General features: G+C 33.6%; 1 protein-coding gene across 5 annotated transcripts in view; it reads right to left on the reverse strand.

Annotated features, from left to right (window-relative positions):
* Positions 1-16,360, reverse strand: part of CNOT2 (CCR4-NOT transcription complex subunit 2) — a 112,883-nt gene that overhangs the window by 42,245 nt on the left and 54,278 nt on the right. For 4 of the 5 annotated variants that reach the window (XM_019651775.1, XM_019651774.1, XM_019651773.1 and 1 more), the window contains one exon: positions 5,019-5,141. In XM_019651775.1, the coding sequence (XP_019507320.1) occupies positions 5,019-5,141 (123 nt within the window). Of the gene's footprint in view, positions 1-5,018; positions 5,142-15,419; positions 15,478-16,360 lie in introns of all 5 variants that reach the window. The other variant, XM_019651777.1, reaches the window with a different exon arrangement.

The raw sequence follows: 16,360 nt of genomic DNA on the forward strand, positions 1-16,360 counted from the left end.
AGAGAGAGAGAGAGAGAGAGAGAGAGAGAGAGAGAGAGAACCGTGTGAAGATTTGAAAAATCAAAGTGCTAAGGTCCTGAGATAGAACGAATTCAATGAGCTGGAGAGTCAGGCAGCATGACTCCAGTATGTAGTTAAGTATTAATCATGACAATGACAATGATAATGGTGATAGAAGGTATCCTTATTTTATGCTAGAATAAAATATTATTAATTGGCCTGCACGAAATCCTAGTTGCCATAACTGCTGCAGGCTAACTCAAGTATGAAAGCTAGGTATGCAAAATGGATGGTGTTTGTCAAAATAAGGAAGTAGTCTACTCTTAAAAGTTTGAAGAATTTTTAAAAGTAAGGAGTAGACATTTCATATCTTTACAGCATATACTAAAACAAGCGAAGAAATTCCCACAAGTTTGTCCTTCTAAAATGATTATGCTTAAGAATGATCAATGAGTGCACAGACTCATAAATCTAAAAAACATGTTAGCAATTAAAATACAAATATATATTTTTTAAAAACTCTAAGAGTTGTCTATGTCTTATATGAATATTTTTTTCATTTTCTAGTCTACAAAAAGAATTATAATAAAAGAAATCAAGCCAATATCTGCCTTTGATTTAGTCTTTTGAAAACATTTAAGTTAACACATCTGTAATATTTACAAAATTACTTTTATATTTCAAAATAGCAAATTCAGCATTCTAAAGCAAGACACATACATGTACAGGCATCTCTTGAAATAAAAGTTCTTGGAAAATAAAAAACTGTCCTAAATAACTACTTAGCACTTTAATTAGCACACAATCTCATAAATAACAGTTTCCCAACTATTTCTATAACCATGTATATGATGAAGGAAGTCACATTATATGCTCTATGAATAGGGCAAATCAGGAAATTGGTTGGTTTTGTTTTTTTTCTGTTTGATATTTGGTTTAAAGATTCCCTCAACCACAGGCCAGTTTTCCTTTATCATAAATTACAATTTAAAATTATTTTCTCACTGTTCTCAGACAGAAAAAAATTACAAAATTATCCCAATCATTTATTTAGTATTTTAAAAATGTTTCTCTTCCAAAAGTTTTATAAAAGACAAAATAATCATTATTTGCAGATGATATACATAACTATACTTAAAAACCATTAAGAAATCAAATGGAATGTTATTCATATCAGTAGCAATATTTATTTAATATTTACTATTCGGTCTTCTAAAAGCTTTTCATACAGTTATTCATTCAATCCCTATAACCACCCAGGAGTCCTATACTATTATTCTTATTTGTTAGATGAGAAAACAGACACACATAGACTGAGTTACCTGCCCAAGACACAGTTAGTAAATCCTGTAGCTGAGATATAAACCAAATACAGTAGGATTTCCAGAGCTCACATTCCCAATCAACAAAAACTAATAAAAGTCTTGTAAGATAGTTGGTTATAAGTATATACACAAACTATTTTATATGCCAGTAAAAAAAAAATCAGAAAAATGTAATGAAAATGGCAATCATAAAGCCCTACTTATTAAAAGGCACAAAGAAGAACAGGAATACTCTTCTGAAAGAAGGTGAACATGAGTGTAAATGTGCAATAGTCAAAAACATTTTTATAAAGAAGGATGGGAAAGGCCTTACCTAAATGAAAATTGTCTATACACTACCTACAGCAATTCAACTAGGTTGTAGTTCTGCCATAGAAACAGTATGACAAACAGAACAAGAGAGTTTAGAAACAGGCTCAAGAATACATCAAACAGAAGTAGAATATAGTAAAGAGGAAATTAAGAGGAGACCAAACTACTGAATGCAGGCCAAATTCAGCACACTGCTTATATTGTTAGGCTGTATGAACTAAGAATTTTTTTTTACATTGTAAATGGTTATATAAATACCTACTAAATAACTTTTATTTAGTCTCCTGGTGAGCAAAGCTAAAATATTACTATGTGGTCGTTTATGGTTCTGACTTCTGATCTAATCATAAACGGTAACAGAACAACTGGGGAGGGGGAATCTGGCATCATAAAATTCACACCTTAAACCAATAAACGTTTCTACATTCCTAATGGATATAAGTTATATGTGAAGAATGAAGCACAAAAGTGCTAGAAGAAAGTAACTGGGGAAAGTCTTTCTAAGTGTAATGTATAATCTCTAAAACAGAAACTACAAAAAAGAAAAAAAGACTGATAAGTCAAATTCAGTAAAAATGATAAATATTTTAAAGACTATAAATTAAATAAAAAGCAAAAAACTGGGAAAATATTTGTAACTAATGACAGTATGGTATTACTTTTGATATAGAAAACACTAAAAAATAAAGTTACCCTCTCAATAAATAGGAAATGATATAAAAATAGGTAATTCACAAAGAAAGAAATACAAATGGCCAATAACTACATAGAAAAGACAACACTGTGTGTGTGTGTGTGTGTGTGTGTGTGTGTGTGTGTGTGTGTATAAACTTAGTAGTGTTTTACTGTACATTAAAAAAATAAGTTTGTTTTGTCTATTGGCAAAGACTTCAAGGTAAATAGCTTTAAGGTAAATAGCTTTGTATTCTTAAGGGCATAGAGCATGCGGATGAAAAAGTAAAAATGCCACAAGCTTTCTAATGGAAAATATGTCAATATGTCCCAGCGATTTAAACATTTTTAAGATAAAGTAAAAAAATCAAAATTCTAGCCATTAATTATTCCTGACTATATTATAGCTACTTTTCTTCCTCCATGCACATTTTGTAAAATTTGTACAATATCCCTGTACTATTTTGTAATTTAAAAAAGTATCAGTAACAGCAAAAAATTTGTAAGTAATTACTACATAATCATTTCCATTTTACAGATGAGAAAACTGAGGCTTGGAGAAGTTCTTGCTAATAGGCAAAGCTAAGATCCAAACACATACCTGTACTGCTTTAGTGCCAAAATTCTTAATCCCTGTCTTATTACCTTCTTAATTTAAAAAAAAAAAAAAAGTTTTATGAAGCAAATCATTCCGTGTTTGTTCTGTGACAAATAACTAGACTGGAATGGTAACCAATATATATGAGCATGTGAGTGGATGTAAATAATTCTGACTAAAAAACTGACATAATATTTCTGCTCTCTGAAAGACAAACAACTCTATCATTTATTCTTTTCACATTATTTCAGATTCATTTTGAAAGTTTCATATCTTCCTAATCAGAATAACTGATTTCCATAAATAAACAATATTCCACTACCACTTTTTCATCAAACTTAACTTGCACTACAATCACAGTAACATACACATGGATTAGTATTATAGTTTCTGCAGTGATGCTACCAGAAAGACATTCCAAAATTGTTTAACTACAAGATCAACACTTAAACAGAACAACTTATATAAAAAGTAATTCAATTGTAATTTACATCAAATAGCTAGGAAAGCAATATAACAAAATTAATTAGATGACATTATTCTATGAGCTACACACTAATTATAAAGAAAGCCACCACACACGATTTGAAAAGAGCCTTGATAATGCAATTGATAGTTTGTTGCCAAAATGACACAATTTTCAAATAAAAGTAAAGGGGAACACCACCAAAATGGGGGAAATTTTTTTAAAGCCCTCCGAAAGCCTAAATTTCATCTAGGTTAAATCTATTTGTGAAATTCTAAGACACAGGAAGTGATTTACTAATGATAAACTTTCATGAAAAATGAGGACATTCATTACAGATCACAGAATTTTATAACTGTTTTAAACATGAGTAAGAATCTCATTAGGTTAATAACTAGAGTAGATTATTATAAAGATAGGGAAATTAGAAATAACAAATTTATAAAGTGAATATGCTATATAACATTGTTTCACTATAACGCTGATGAGAAAAAGAAAATCAATTCCCAGTAGGGACCACTGACTGTATGGAGTTTGCACATCCTCCCCATGTCTGTGTGGATTTTCTCCAGGTACTCTGTGATTTCCTCCCACATCCCAAAGATGCTAATGTTAGGTTCACTGGCGTGTCTAAATTGTCCCAGTCTGAATGTGGACTTCTGTTTATGAGTGTGCCCTACAATGGTGTGGCGTCCTGTCCAGGGTTGGGTCCCACCTTGCACCGAGTTGCTGGGACAGGTTCTGGCCACCCTCAATCCTGACCTAGAATAAGCAGGTTGGAAAGTAATTCTCTTACTTGTTTTTATTCTTTCTTAAAGGTACATATAGCTCGTAATAGTTCAATTTTAATACTGGGAGTGATCTGGGTCTTGGTTTAGAAGTTTGGTGATGTTTTTGTGACCAGAATATCCTGTAGGAGCCTAACTATTGTTTATATCAATTAGCCTATGCTAAAATTGGTTTTGTCATACGTCCTTTTGTTTAAAGACACCAGTTTCCAAGAACCTACTGATTACCTATCAATGATGTTAAGTAGTCTTACTGTATAGTGTATAATTTAAAGTAGCTTACCAGAATTTGAAAATAATTAAATTTATTTAAAATATTTTATCAATTGGCTAATTATGGCTTGAATGTGTCTTAAATCCTTTCATTCCAAATGGGATTATTGAATGACCATCCTTACAAATAACTTACTTCACACCTCTATAATAGGAAAGATGCTGTTTCTTTCTGAGGTCTAGCATTATAGCCAGATTACATAGCAAAGGTAAGGTTTCATTGAAGCCTGCCCCTATATCTTTAAATCTATGCAGATTTGCTTTCCATTCTATGTGTGTTTTAATATAAAAATAAGTTACTTCACACTAAACAACTGATGATCTAGAAGTAATATCATGTTTGCCCATGTCTTTGAGTACTTCCTACCACAGCATCACCATACCACAACTTGAGAATCATACAACATTCTGTCTCCCATTAGAATGTAAGCTCATCATCTTTGTAACCCTGGGGCCTAGCAATGTGCCTAAAACATAGCCACCCAACCAAAGACGGTACTCTGCAGCTCATATACTGCTTTTCAGAAACCAGAAAGACAAAAGTGTACACCGCTGAGTAAACATAATGTAACTGATTAACTTACATCTTTTTCTGACCGATGTGGAAACATAGAAGACTGGCTGTAGTACATATTTTCGTCATGGTAGTCACTGTCGACCCCCTCTACAAACTTCTTTCTTGAAGCACCAAACATGCTGTTTGTCACCTAAACAAAAATATTACTTTTATCAAGAATAATATTTTGGAAAATATTACGCTTTACCTTACTCTTATGGATAAACAGAAAATGAAGGGAGCATTGCTATAAAGAAACAGATCAACTAAGGGCTAATGGGGTACATGAGAAAGTCATAAATCTGACTACAACAATATAGTATTAAATGTTTACTTCCAGGCCCTAAAAATAAGAGGAGAAATGTAAAGCTTGTCTTATGTAATTATTCTACTTACTTTAAAAGAAATTTCACTTACTCTTGAAAAATAGCAACCCCAAATATAATTTAAAAATTTTTAAAAATTAAGTTTGGGTTTAATTATTCAAAATCTTCACATGCATCTTCAATAATAGTGTCTTTGTCATCACTATATTTACTTAAATTATCTGTTTTCCAAATCATATGATCTTCACTTTCAATCTGAGTTTATTAAGATACAGAACTTTTTGAGTCAGTGTATAAATGCATACTAGGAATTTTATCTCAAGCCACAAGTACCCACCCGAATAACAGTAGGATAATTTTTTCATCATCACCCTGGTGTAAATTTATGATTCCCATTATGTGACCTGCTTACTTTCACTTTTTAAGTCTTTACCACATTCAACACTAGTAATTTTGAGTCCACATTAAAATAATTACTGAACCTGTACTAATTTTTACTTGTTATTTTGTTTTTAAGATGAGCTCTATAAAGTTTCCAAAACTATCAACTGACTAAGGTTACTTAAGGTCAGTGTATCTTCTCCCTAATAGTACTTTGCAGTTCAAAGTAAACTGAAATGTCGTGATCGGAGGGATTTGTAAAGACCTGAATATACAGTGACCACATCTTTTCACAAATTTTGGAGGGAAAATATCAAATTGGATATCTGTCTTGTATGCTTATTATGAATAATGCTTTAACTGTCATAAGAAGTAAACAATTTCTTTTACTTCTCATTTTAAAATGAAACACTGTAGTTACTATTATTTATCAGCAGACATGGTGAACTAATATGTGGTGGACTTTAAAGACCAAATTTAATGTGAAAGTTTGTTGAAAACAGCCATGCTATTTAACAATTACTTTAAATCTTAAGCCCCCTGTTAAAATTGTAGAAAACTCAAAAATTTAACTACTCTTCCTGTTGAAGTCTGAGAAACAGATATTCAGTTAAATATGAACAGTAGTGTGAAAGACAGCTTAACCACTGCAGCGCTGTATGTTTTGAGGCTGTTAATCTCTTTAGGTGTGAAATACATAAAGATATTTTTAAAGGGTGTATTAATTTATTAGAACATACTTAATCTTCTTGGGGCAGCAGACTCCCTGATGAATCTCATGAAAGCTATTCTATAGTTCTGAATGTAATTTCAGGGGCTAGGATCAGACAGGCCTGTCCACCAACCCCCTAAGTAGTCACTAACAGGAAAAAGAAACGCTTTTTAGTGAGTTTAGTTTCAGAAAATAACATGAAGAAAAGCACTTTATTGTCTACAAACTAAGACTCATTACATATAAGATTTTAAAATGTTTGTTTTGCAAAAGTTAAGGATGCATTTAATTCTCTTTAAAGGACCATTAATATTCAGTTCTACTTCTAAGAAAGAATACATGGGGAAATGATACGAAACTTACAGAATTCAATAAATTCCAGGAGAGTACAAGGACATCTCTCATCAAACTTAATAACCACAAATTAACTCAAATGGATACAAAGTAAACTCCTTTTGACAATTTTTGTGTAACCTTTATCTTCAAAACCAATTACAGACTCCTAGAATTCCAAAATTGTATAGAATAAAAAGAACTCCATGCTAATATTGTGCAAAGAGGTTTTACTGTTTTGAAAGTAAAACTAAACATATTAAATGCCTCAAAGGAAAACAGAAATGTTCCTCTTCCATCAATATCAATTTTCCCAGACTCTGTGTAGTGCGTGTGTGAGCACACCAGAGAAAACACAAATGCACAGAATTTCATTTTTGCTTTATGTGCTTCAACACAGAAATTATACATCAGTGAAAATATGAATTATTCTTACATAAGAAAAGAGAGGTAAGAATGTAATATTCTGCTCTCCAAATGCAAGCCCCAATCCAGGGATAGTTACTAGGATGAAACAAAGAATTTTATGATCCATAGCAAAATCAGAAAGGAAAAAAAATAGACGAAATAATTTTTTCATAGAAGCTAGTTTCATTTAATTTTAAATGTCCTGTCCTGTATTCCATATAGAATGATGGAATAGGGCAGGAAAGTATTTTAGAATAGCCAGGAAGGGTGAAACTGGGAGATACGCAGGTAAGGGAACCAACGAGGCAAAGACCTATAATATAATAAGAACATTATATATTAATATATTAACACAATAAGATATACTATGTTAACATATTGACATAATAAGAACAGAGGAAACAACAGCAAGATCCTCAGTTGTGTAGCTCAAGCAGCATTAACTTAGTGGAAAATGCTAGGCAATGAAGTTAGACAGGCCAGGTAATGTTGTACCTTGAAGGCCTGAGGGACACGATTTTATTCTATGCGAGAGGGGAAGCCAAGAATGAATTTGGGGACATAATTTGGCATATATATGTATATACCAAAGGACTGTAGCTACTCTGTAAGGATTGAACAAAAGGCGGGACGAGAATAGGAGGGAAACAGGCTCATGAGAAATGATGGTGGCTAAGACTGTGGTGGCAGTGGCTAAAGTGACTAGAAATGGCTAGATAAAGGACATACTTTGAGGGAGGGCTGACATTAATGAATAGATGGATGGATAGTATGAAAGGATAACATTACCTCCTGGAAGAGAATGACTAGAAATCAAAGGAACCTAGAAATCACTTTTTATTAATTTCAAAGAGACATCTCAACACTATTTTGAAATATATTGAAATTACTGGTTATACTATGTATATTAAAGTCAACTTGGTAAATAGAAAATTTTGAAAATTTAAAAATAAATCATACTTTATTTTACATTATTACATATAAGATTTGTTAGAATCTTTGGAATTTATTTTTCAAGCAAATATATCAAAGGGCTTAACAGACCACCTACTTTCTTGACTCTCAGACCAGATGTTGTAACAAAGGAGAAATAAAAATTAATATTTTTACAAGAAAAAATATGACATATATGTACTAAAAGCCATGTTTCTTAAGATTTTTTGAAACACATTTTAAACATTTTATCTTTCCTTTGATTCCACAAGAACTAATCCAAATGTGTGTGCGCGCGCATACTTCATTATTTAACTTGGACTACATAGACACTCTTAAGGTATGACATTCTCAACATTTAAATACAGTAGTTCAAAGCCACAGGCAGTAAATCAGAATAATCAGAGAAAAAGAACTCACAAAACCACAAACTTGAGATAATCTTAACCAACAACTTCAAAGGCTGGTAAAGTGGCCCCTGATCCAAGTGGGATGAACGGCAATTACAGAACATAAAAAATAAGGGGCAAGGTCTGCAGCTTTGTAAATAAATGGCCAGGGAAACAAAGCTAGGACAACTTATAAATAAAGTTTGAAAATATGTATGCATGTGTGTGTATGTGTACAGATATAAAGATAAATATGAAAGGTTTAAAAATAGACTCAGATCATATCCAAAGCAGGACAATATTTAAGCGTACACAAATTTCCTTCAGTAAAGCCTCTGGAGAGGAACTGAACTCTGAAACCCACTTATTGCCTGTAATACTAGCCAATACTGGCTCATGCACGGAATCCTATTTCCAGGGGACAAACACATCCATAGCAGAGAGGTCCTTTTCCTGATAGCAAACAAATGCAGTTTGATTTAAAAATCTATCTCCAGTCTTAACTCAAGGTTTTAACAGCATATTTTAAAGTGCTGCTAGATATTTCTACCTGAGAAGTACAATTTAAAAACTAAGTCAGTAATATTTAAAAATGATTTCCTGAGTTATTTCTCCTGCTTGGTCCTGCACACTCATCCAGTTCTATCCTTTCTTCAGAGAGGCTTTCACGTCTGTTTCTGCCATTCTTCCTATCATCATCTTAGTTTAAACTCCAGATTTGTTTTTTTTATTTTGTTTTTGCTCTCCTGACTGGTCTCTTCACATTTCAACAAACATGAGGGAAGGTATATATATGAATTATGCCAGAAATTCTGTTAATGAACCCAAAAAACTAAACAAGTAACCGCCTCAAGTCTAGAACAAGTTCAGTCTAGCTGGGAGACACATCTGTAAATAAACAATTACAACATAAAAATCTGTAAGGTGCTTTGGTAACACAAATAAGGGAATATCTAACTTTGAGGGAAACAGACTTTAAGATTTTATTAATATAAAACAAGTATTAATATTTGAGTAAACGAAGCCCTGATTTAAAAAAAATTCAAGAGTAGGGTGGGAGGTGGAAGCAAACTTTGGCATAAGAGACAGCATGCTGTGCAAGTGCTCAGAAGCGAAAGAAAGCCCAGGAAACAAACAGAACTTTCAATAAAGCCAACGCGGAGGGTATCGGGGAGGATAGTGATAGCTGGCAAGGAAAAGTAGGCTGGACTTCTGCCAGGTTAACAGGGCAAGAGCATAGGCAGCAAAACCAGGTACAAAAATCTCAGTGCTGAACTGAGCTGGACTTCCCTCAGCTAACACTTTATTATGGTGCCACAGTAATAACCACTGCACTGACTCTGTCACTCTCCTGTTCTCATATCTCTTGTTAATTTCCCTACTTAGAGGATACAGACCAAGACTCCTGAGATCATGACCTTAATGTAACTTTGCAGCAGTAATTATTTCAAAACCCAACACAACCTTATGCCTCAGCTTAATTTGGTTACTTACTTGTTCCCATTCATGATAATCTCTGAAAATGCCATATGTAACCCCTGTGATCTTCAACAACCGAAACTCAAGCTGATCAGACTATTTATTGAAATCATCCATATCTTTCCATCTCTGTCATTTGCTAGCACAAGCATCTCCAATATCCTCCCAACAGGTCTTTATTAACCCATTCTTATTCCCCTCAAATCTACTCTCCCACATCAGCCAAAATGAATTTTTAAAATAAAAATTTAATTGCCATGGCCCTGCTGATTGAAATGTTTCAATAGCTTGCCAAATGAATAATAAGTCTTATAAGGCCCTAAGTAACTCTCTCCACAGGTCCTCTGCCACAATTAAACTGCTGTTACACCTCAGTTACTAAAACACAGTTCGTTTCCATCTCAGGGCCTCGCATATCCTGATACTTCTATTTAGAAATGCTCTTTCTCCCATTCATTGAAACTCACACTAAATTAGAACACCTGATTTACAGTAATTTAAAAAATTTATCAATAAGCAGGAGGGGTGAGTTTTAGTTTCTTTTCATGTAGTTACCTTGATGTATTAATACAAAATAGTTTTGAATAACTGTAAAAATATAGTCATGGAAACATTAATAAAATGAAGTAAAATATTTATCATAACTATAATTATATGATAGTTTAAGAAATAACTCTTACTGACCACTTACTATGTAACAGAATATATTCTGAATGTTTTAAAATGTATTTACTTATGTAATTCTCATAATTTACTTAGTCTTCTCTTATCCCCAGGGGATAAGTTTCAAGACCCAAACCCTACAAATGCTATGTTTTTTTCCTACACATGCATACCTACAATAAAATTTAACTTATAAATTAAGCATAGTAAGATATTAACAATAAAATAGAACAATTAAACAATATATTGTAATAAAAGTTATGTGAATGTGGTCTCTTTCTCTCTCTGATAATCATGATGGATACTAAGTGATTAATGGAGGGCAGCATATACAAAGTGGATATACTGGACAAAGGGATAATTCACGTCCCAGGCAGGATGGAACAAGACAGCCTGAGATTTCATCACTCTACTCAAAACAGTGTGCAATTTAAAATGTATGAATTGTTTATTTCTGGAATTTTCCATGTAATATTTTCTGAGCATGGTCGACTATGGTAACTGAGACCACAGAAAACAAAACTGTGGATAAAGAGGTGCAAATGTAATAATTACATAATTTACTTACGTAATCCTCATGTATTTATTTATGTAGTAGTCCTCATTTTTTGATGAGAAAACCTGAGACCCAGAGGAGTTAGGTAAAAATTGCTCAAGGTAACGTATCTGATGTGTCCAAGGTTCCAAATATGATAAATGACAGAGATGGGATATAAACCCAGCCAATCTGCTAGAGTCCCCATTTTTGGCCACTATAGTACACTGAATCCCATACATACCACTAGCTGAATGAGTGTATTCTCCCCAAACTGTAAGCTTCATGATGGGAAAAGCAGGAAGGGGCAACAAAAAAAGCAAAAAAAAAAAAAGAGAGAGCTTATTTTGTGGTGAACAATGGTAAGTAGAGGATTCCACAATCAAATATTTATGCATGTCAAAAAGATCTCTGAGCAGAAGAATGAGAATGGACTGGCTAGGTGTATATGACACAAAAGCCAGTCTCTACCAGTTGATTGTGTCTATTTTAGAGAAAGTTACATTAATATTTTTAAATTGTGCTTAAAAGAACACTATTACATCAATTAAAAACTGCTGTTTCCATACTCCACATGAACTAATATATTTAAGTTCTTTCTAAATATAGAGAACTTAATTTAATCCTTCAAGGAATTAGAATGATTTTAACAGAACTCTAAATTTCATTACAAAGCTACTGAAATATACATTGGAGCATTAAATATGTAGGATACATCTAAAAGCTGGGTTAAAAGAAGAATAATCCCTAATGGCAACTTTTTCTTTGGAGTTTCTAATGTACCCAGGAGTTTTACTGTTAACATGTTGATACATGTGAACCATAATAAAATCAAATATTTCACAACATTAAAATATAAAGACTTCCATTGACAATTTTTCACTTCTAGCAACAGAGTTTGCATTCAACTTGTATTATAAAGGATAAGAGTGCCAAAATACAGTGTGGGGAGGGGTGAAGCCACACTGTTCCTTTCTTAGTTTTTTCTAATGGAGATTTTACTAATTCACTCTAGTTGGGGAATACAGAATTTGACCTCCTGCTGACAGTTCCCTCCCAATTCCACATTTATTTATCAGCAAACATTTCACATACATACATATACACAGGTTCTCTGTTGTCTACAAAGTAGGCAAAAAATTAATAAAAATTACAGCCAACTGCAATTATCATTTATCTGTTTTTATCAAAATGTAGTTAATCGACATTGCAATAAAGCATGAGAAACCATAATATCTAAAGATAATCTGGTTATTTTTATTATTGCCCTTACAGGGAAGAGCTGATAGGTCAAATCTCACTGAAAGACCACCCATATTCTATGGAACTAGCATATTCCTATTTCAAATATTAAATCTACAACCCAGAAATATTTATAACCCGAGGAATTTTTGTTTAGGCAGTATATTTTGGTAATAGGATTCTGAGCTACTAACCAAACATGCTTTACAACTGTTATAAATAACCCTATTTTATTTAATTACTGAAAAACACTAAAAAAAGAAATGGGCTTAAACAAAAAAGGGTACATACGATAGAAAAAAAATCTAGTTTCTCAAAGAACAAAGAACTTAATATCTGGAAATCTTCAGGAAAAGAACAAACGATCTTTCCTCATGTAAGAAGCATATTACTCTTGAAGCTCTACTAGTTCTAGAATACTGTGGACTTGATATTTATAATATGATAATGTATAATAAATAATTTATGAATCTGCTTAGAATGGATCTAAGAAAAGTGAAGGTTTAGATAAATTTTCAAGGTAGAATATCTAAAATTCATCAACTTAAATTAATAGCATGGAAAGACAAGCAATTGATTTCAAAGTTTTAGCAAATGCAGAATGCCCAATAAATAAGCAATAAAAGTCTTACTAATAAGTGGCAGTCAACAGGCAGATGCACAGGAAACCATATGACTCTGGTTGGAAAATTGATTCAGCGGAAAACTAAGGATCTATATGAACATATCCACAATCGTTATTTTGGAAAGTAGGCAAATATTCTGGCACAGAATCCTTTCCAAGGGTTATAGGAATGTTTTACAAGAGGTCTCGTCCAAAAAAACAGGATAGCACCTAACTGAGGACAAGATGGGAGTGCACATGAAGAGAATACGTCACTCTTCCTAATCCAAAGACCATTTACTTAAATCTGGGGTCTGAAGCTGCTTTACTCAGATGATATTCCCAAAAACCATTCCTTAAAATGTGCCCCCCAAATCTACAAATTCTCTAGAGTGCTAACAAAAAGTCTAAATGTTCCTATTAGTTTGGCTTTGATGTAGGGAGAATATGTTGTGCACGCTTCCACTTGAAGAAACAGATTCTGTGGTTTTCCAAAATTTTTAAATTGCCTATATCAATATGCCTTATTCAAACTTGAACCACCAATATATTGGGTTGTCTGAAAAGTCATGACATATTTTTCTGTTTTTCGTTGCAAAAATGCATCATGACTTTTCCAACAACCCAATATAAGCTTTAAAAGGTGCATCATCCTAAAGCCAATACTCTAATAACTCAAAAAATGCTAATTCATAGATGAAAGTACATAATCATATACCAACTAAAGAACCAATTGTAATTGGTATGCCTTATGAGCAATAAGTTATAGAGTTGAGAATTCATACCACAGGACCCAAAATTAAAATAAGCAGTACTTTATCTTTAAATATTAGGATGTAAATTTATAAAATACAAGTAGAAGGACATATAACAGTAGAAAACCTATTAAGTTTAGGGTATGAAACAAATACCTCTGGGCATAAAGGAAATATTTTAATGAGGGTGAATATCTTCAATCAATCCTTAAGGGATGGGAGGACCAGTCTAATAAAGAGGGAGGAAATCCAGAAGAAACTGGATGGATGGTCTGCTTTGCTGGGGAATATGTACTTCTACAAGGCTCCCAGGAAATTAAACAAAACAAATCCTAGAACTTAAGAGAAGGAAAGGGTAGATAAATTGTTGACGAGTCTATATTTTGAGGAACTGTTCTGAGACCCACAATATCCAAATACTTGATGTCCCATTCTCTTTAGGCATGACACCCTGTCTCTGAAGAAACGTTAGCGATCATAGGCCACATTAAGTCTGTTTCTCCTGGATGTAATTTTGAATGTTCTGTTACGTGCAAAGAATCTAGAAATCCCAGGAACTGAAATTGTACATGCTAGATCTGGAAGAACTAGAGAATCAATTTTTGAAGGCTTTCTGAGAAGCAAGAGCCTAAAAGGATAGCATTAGTAAGCAAAGTCATGCAGACCAAGGACTATATTGCTACAAAATTATTTCTAAAAAGCATGCATTAAGAAAAAACACATCTATAATGTCAGATCAAGATTTTCAGAACAAGACAGACAACCAGAAAATTCCAGGAGTGTTGGCATTTTGCACATGCACACGCACACACGATTTAGTGAACTTATTCATTCAACAAATATTTGCTGAACTTTGTCCCAGATATTGTGCCTTCAACTGCTTCTAACTTATTTTTGTTAACCTCAATCCCAGAGGTAGAAATGTTCCAGTCTTCCTGTCTGTAGACTTCAAAGAAAAACATGCATAAAGTTTCTATTCCTGCAGGTATTAAAAATATAGCTACCTGCCTAAAATCTTGGGAAAGAGCAGAACAGCATGTCTAAAGCAAGGGGAAGGAAACTACAACTTGCCTCCTTCTGAGACCAAGTTACATGCAGCAAAATTTTAAGTGTACAGATTTATGTCTTCCTCCAACTTTTTTCTTAGCTTCTTTTCTATAAATGAGTTTTCTGGTCCTGCTATAACCAGTGGAGAATATTAAATTAAAAAAACAAAACAAAACAAAAAACAAAAACAAAAACTAACACCCTTCATTTGTATTATATTAATGTTTTATTCAGTTTAAAGGTTTTTCCATTTCACATCTAACCAGAAGTAAAGTATTTCTTAGAGCACTAGGTTTTTATTTAATAAGTTATGAGACAGTTTTAATACAAAAATACTTTATAAGAAACAGTATTTTGTTTTGTTTTGTTTTTTAGCTGAGGCATCCTGCCACCTGTTGGCAGCTCAGCGGCAGCTCAGCTCGGGCCAGGAATTGAACCGGCAACCCTGTTGCTCAGAGCTTGCACTCTTGAGCAAGCTCTTAACCAACTGAGCCACTCGGCTGGCCCAGAAACAGCATATTTTTTAACAAAATGACTCACTGGTAAAACGGCCCAACATCCACCCTCAAAATACTGATTAAGAGTACAATTTTCCCCCCAGCCATTCCCACCACATACTTACGTGGGCAACTTCTTTCAACATTTGCTACTCTGGGAGTTGGGAAGCTCAGAGCTGGAGGCTGAAGTGAAGAAGGAAAGGATGGAGGGTGAGCCATGGCACCAGCCCCACAATAGGAGCTCCCCTGAGATACTACAGCAGGGTTGACACCATAGCTCTGAAGTTCAAACTCCAGCAAACGATAAGAAAGGAGTCCAACCAGAACATGATAAACGATGGGCTTCTTCTGCTCTTTGAAAAATAAGGAAATGATGCTATAAAGATCTGAATGTCCAGTTTCAACATTATGACTCCCTGGTTCACATCTTCAGTATTTCCCAACCCCAGAATCATCTCTCAGACTGATTCAATGTACTAATCAAAAAGGGGGGGGGGAGGGAAGACTGTCTATAAACTTCCACACTTTTCCAGAAAATGAAAGGATAGGGCTTACCTGGCCATCATGAAAACACCTAAGACAATACATTAAAATACTCTGCCTATCCACTCCTTGTATGCTCTCTCGCTGTCCTAAGCACTCAACATTAAATCTAAGACTGTCGTACATATTAACACCATCAACCAGCAGAATGACAGCCAGACTATGGGGATGTCTTTAAATTCCTAAAAGTAAACCAGTGCGTTTTTAAAAACCAGGGATAACTTTTGGTAGAAGCATATTCCTTGGGAAGAAATGAAAAAGATTCTACTCTGGTAAAAACAAATAAGAACCTCTGAATTAAAATAACTTTAATTAAAATAGAGAAAAACAAAGATTTTTAAAGAAACCAATCTAAATATGGGACTCAAATGAGATATTCACTTTTATAAAACCGTGAATATTTGTTTTGTAACATAAGAAAACTAAATTGGGCTGGCTGAGTGGCGCGATGGTTAAGAACTGGCTTGGGATGCCAGAGGGCCCCGGTTCAGATCCCACATATGAGGGCCAGTGACACTGCCCT

Source organism: Hipposideros armiger, unplaced genomic scaffold (genome assembly GCF_001890085.2).
Source record: "Hipposideros armiger isolate ML-2016 unplaced genomic scaffold, ASM189008v1 scaffold_166, whole genome shotgun sequence".
Classification (NCBI taxonomy): Eukaryota; Metazoa; Chordata; class Mammalia; order Chiroptera; family Hipposideridae; genus Hipposideros; species Hipposideros armiger.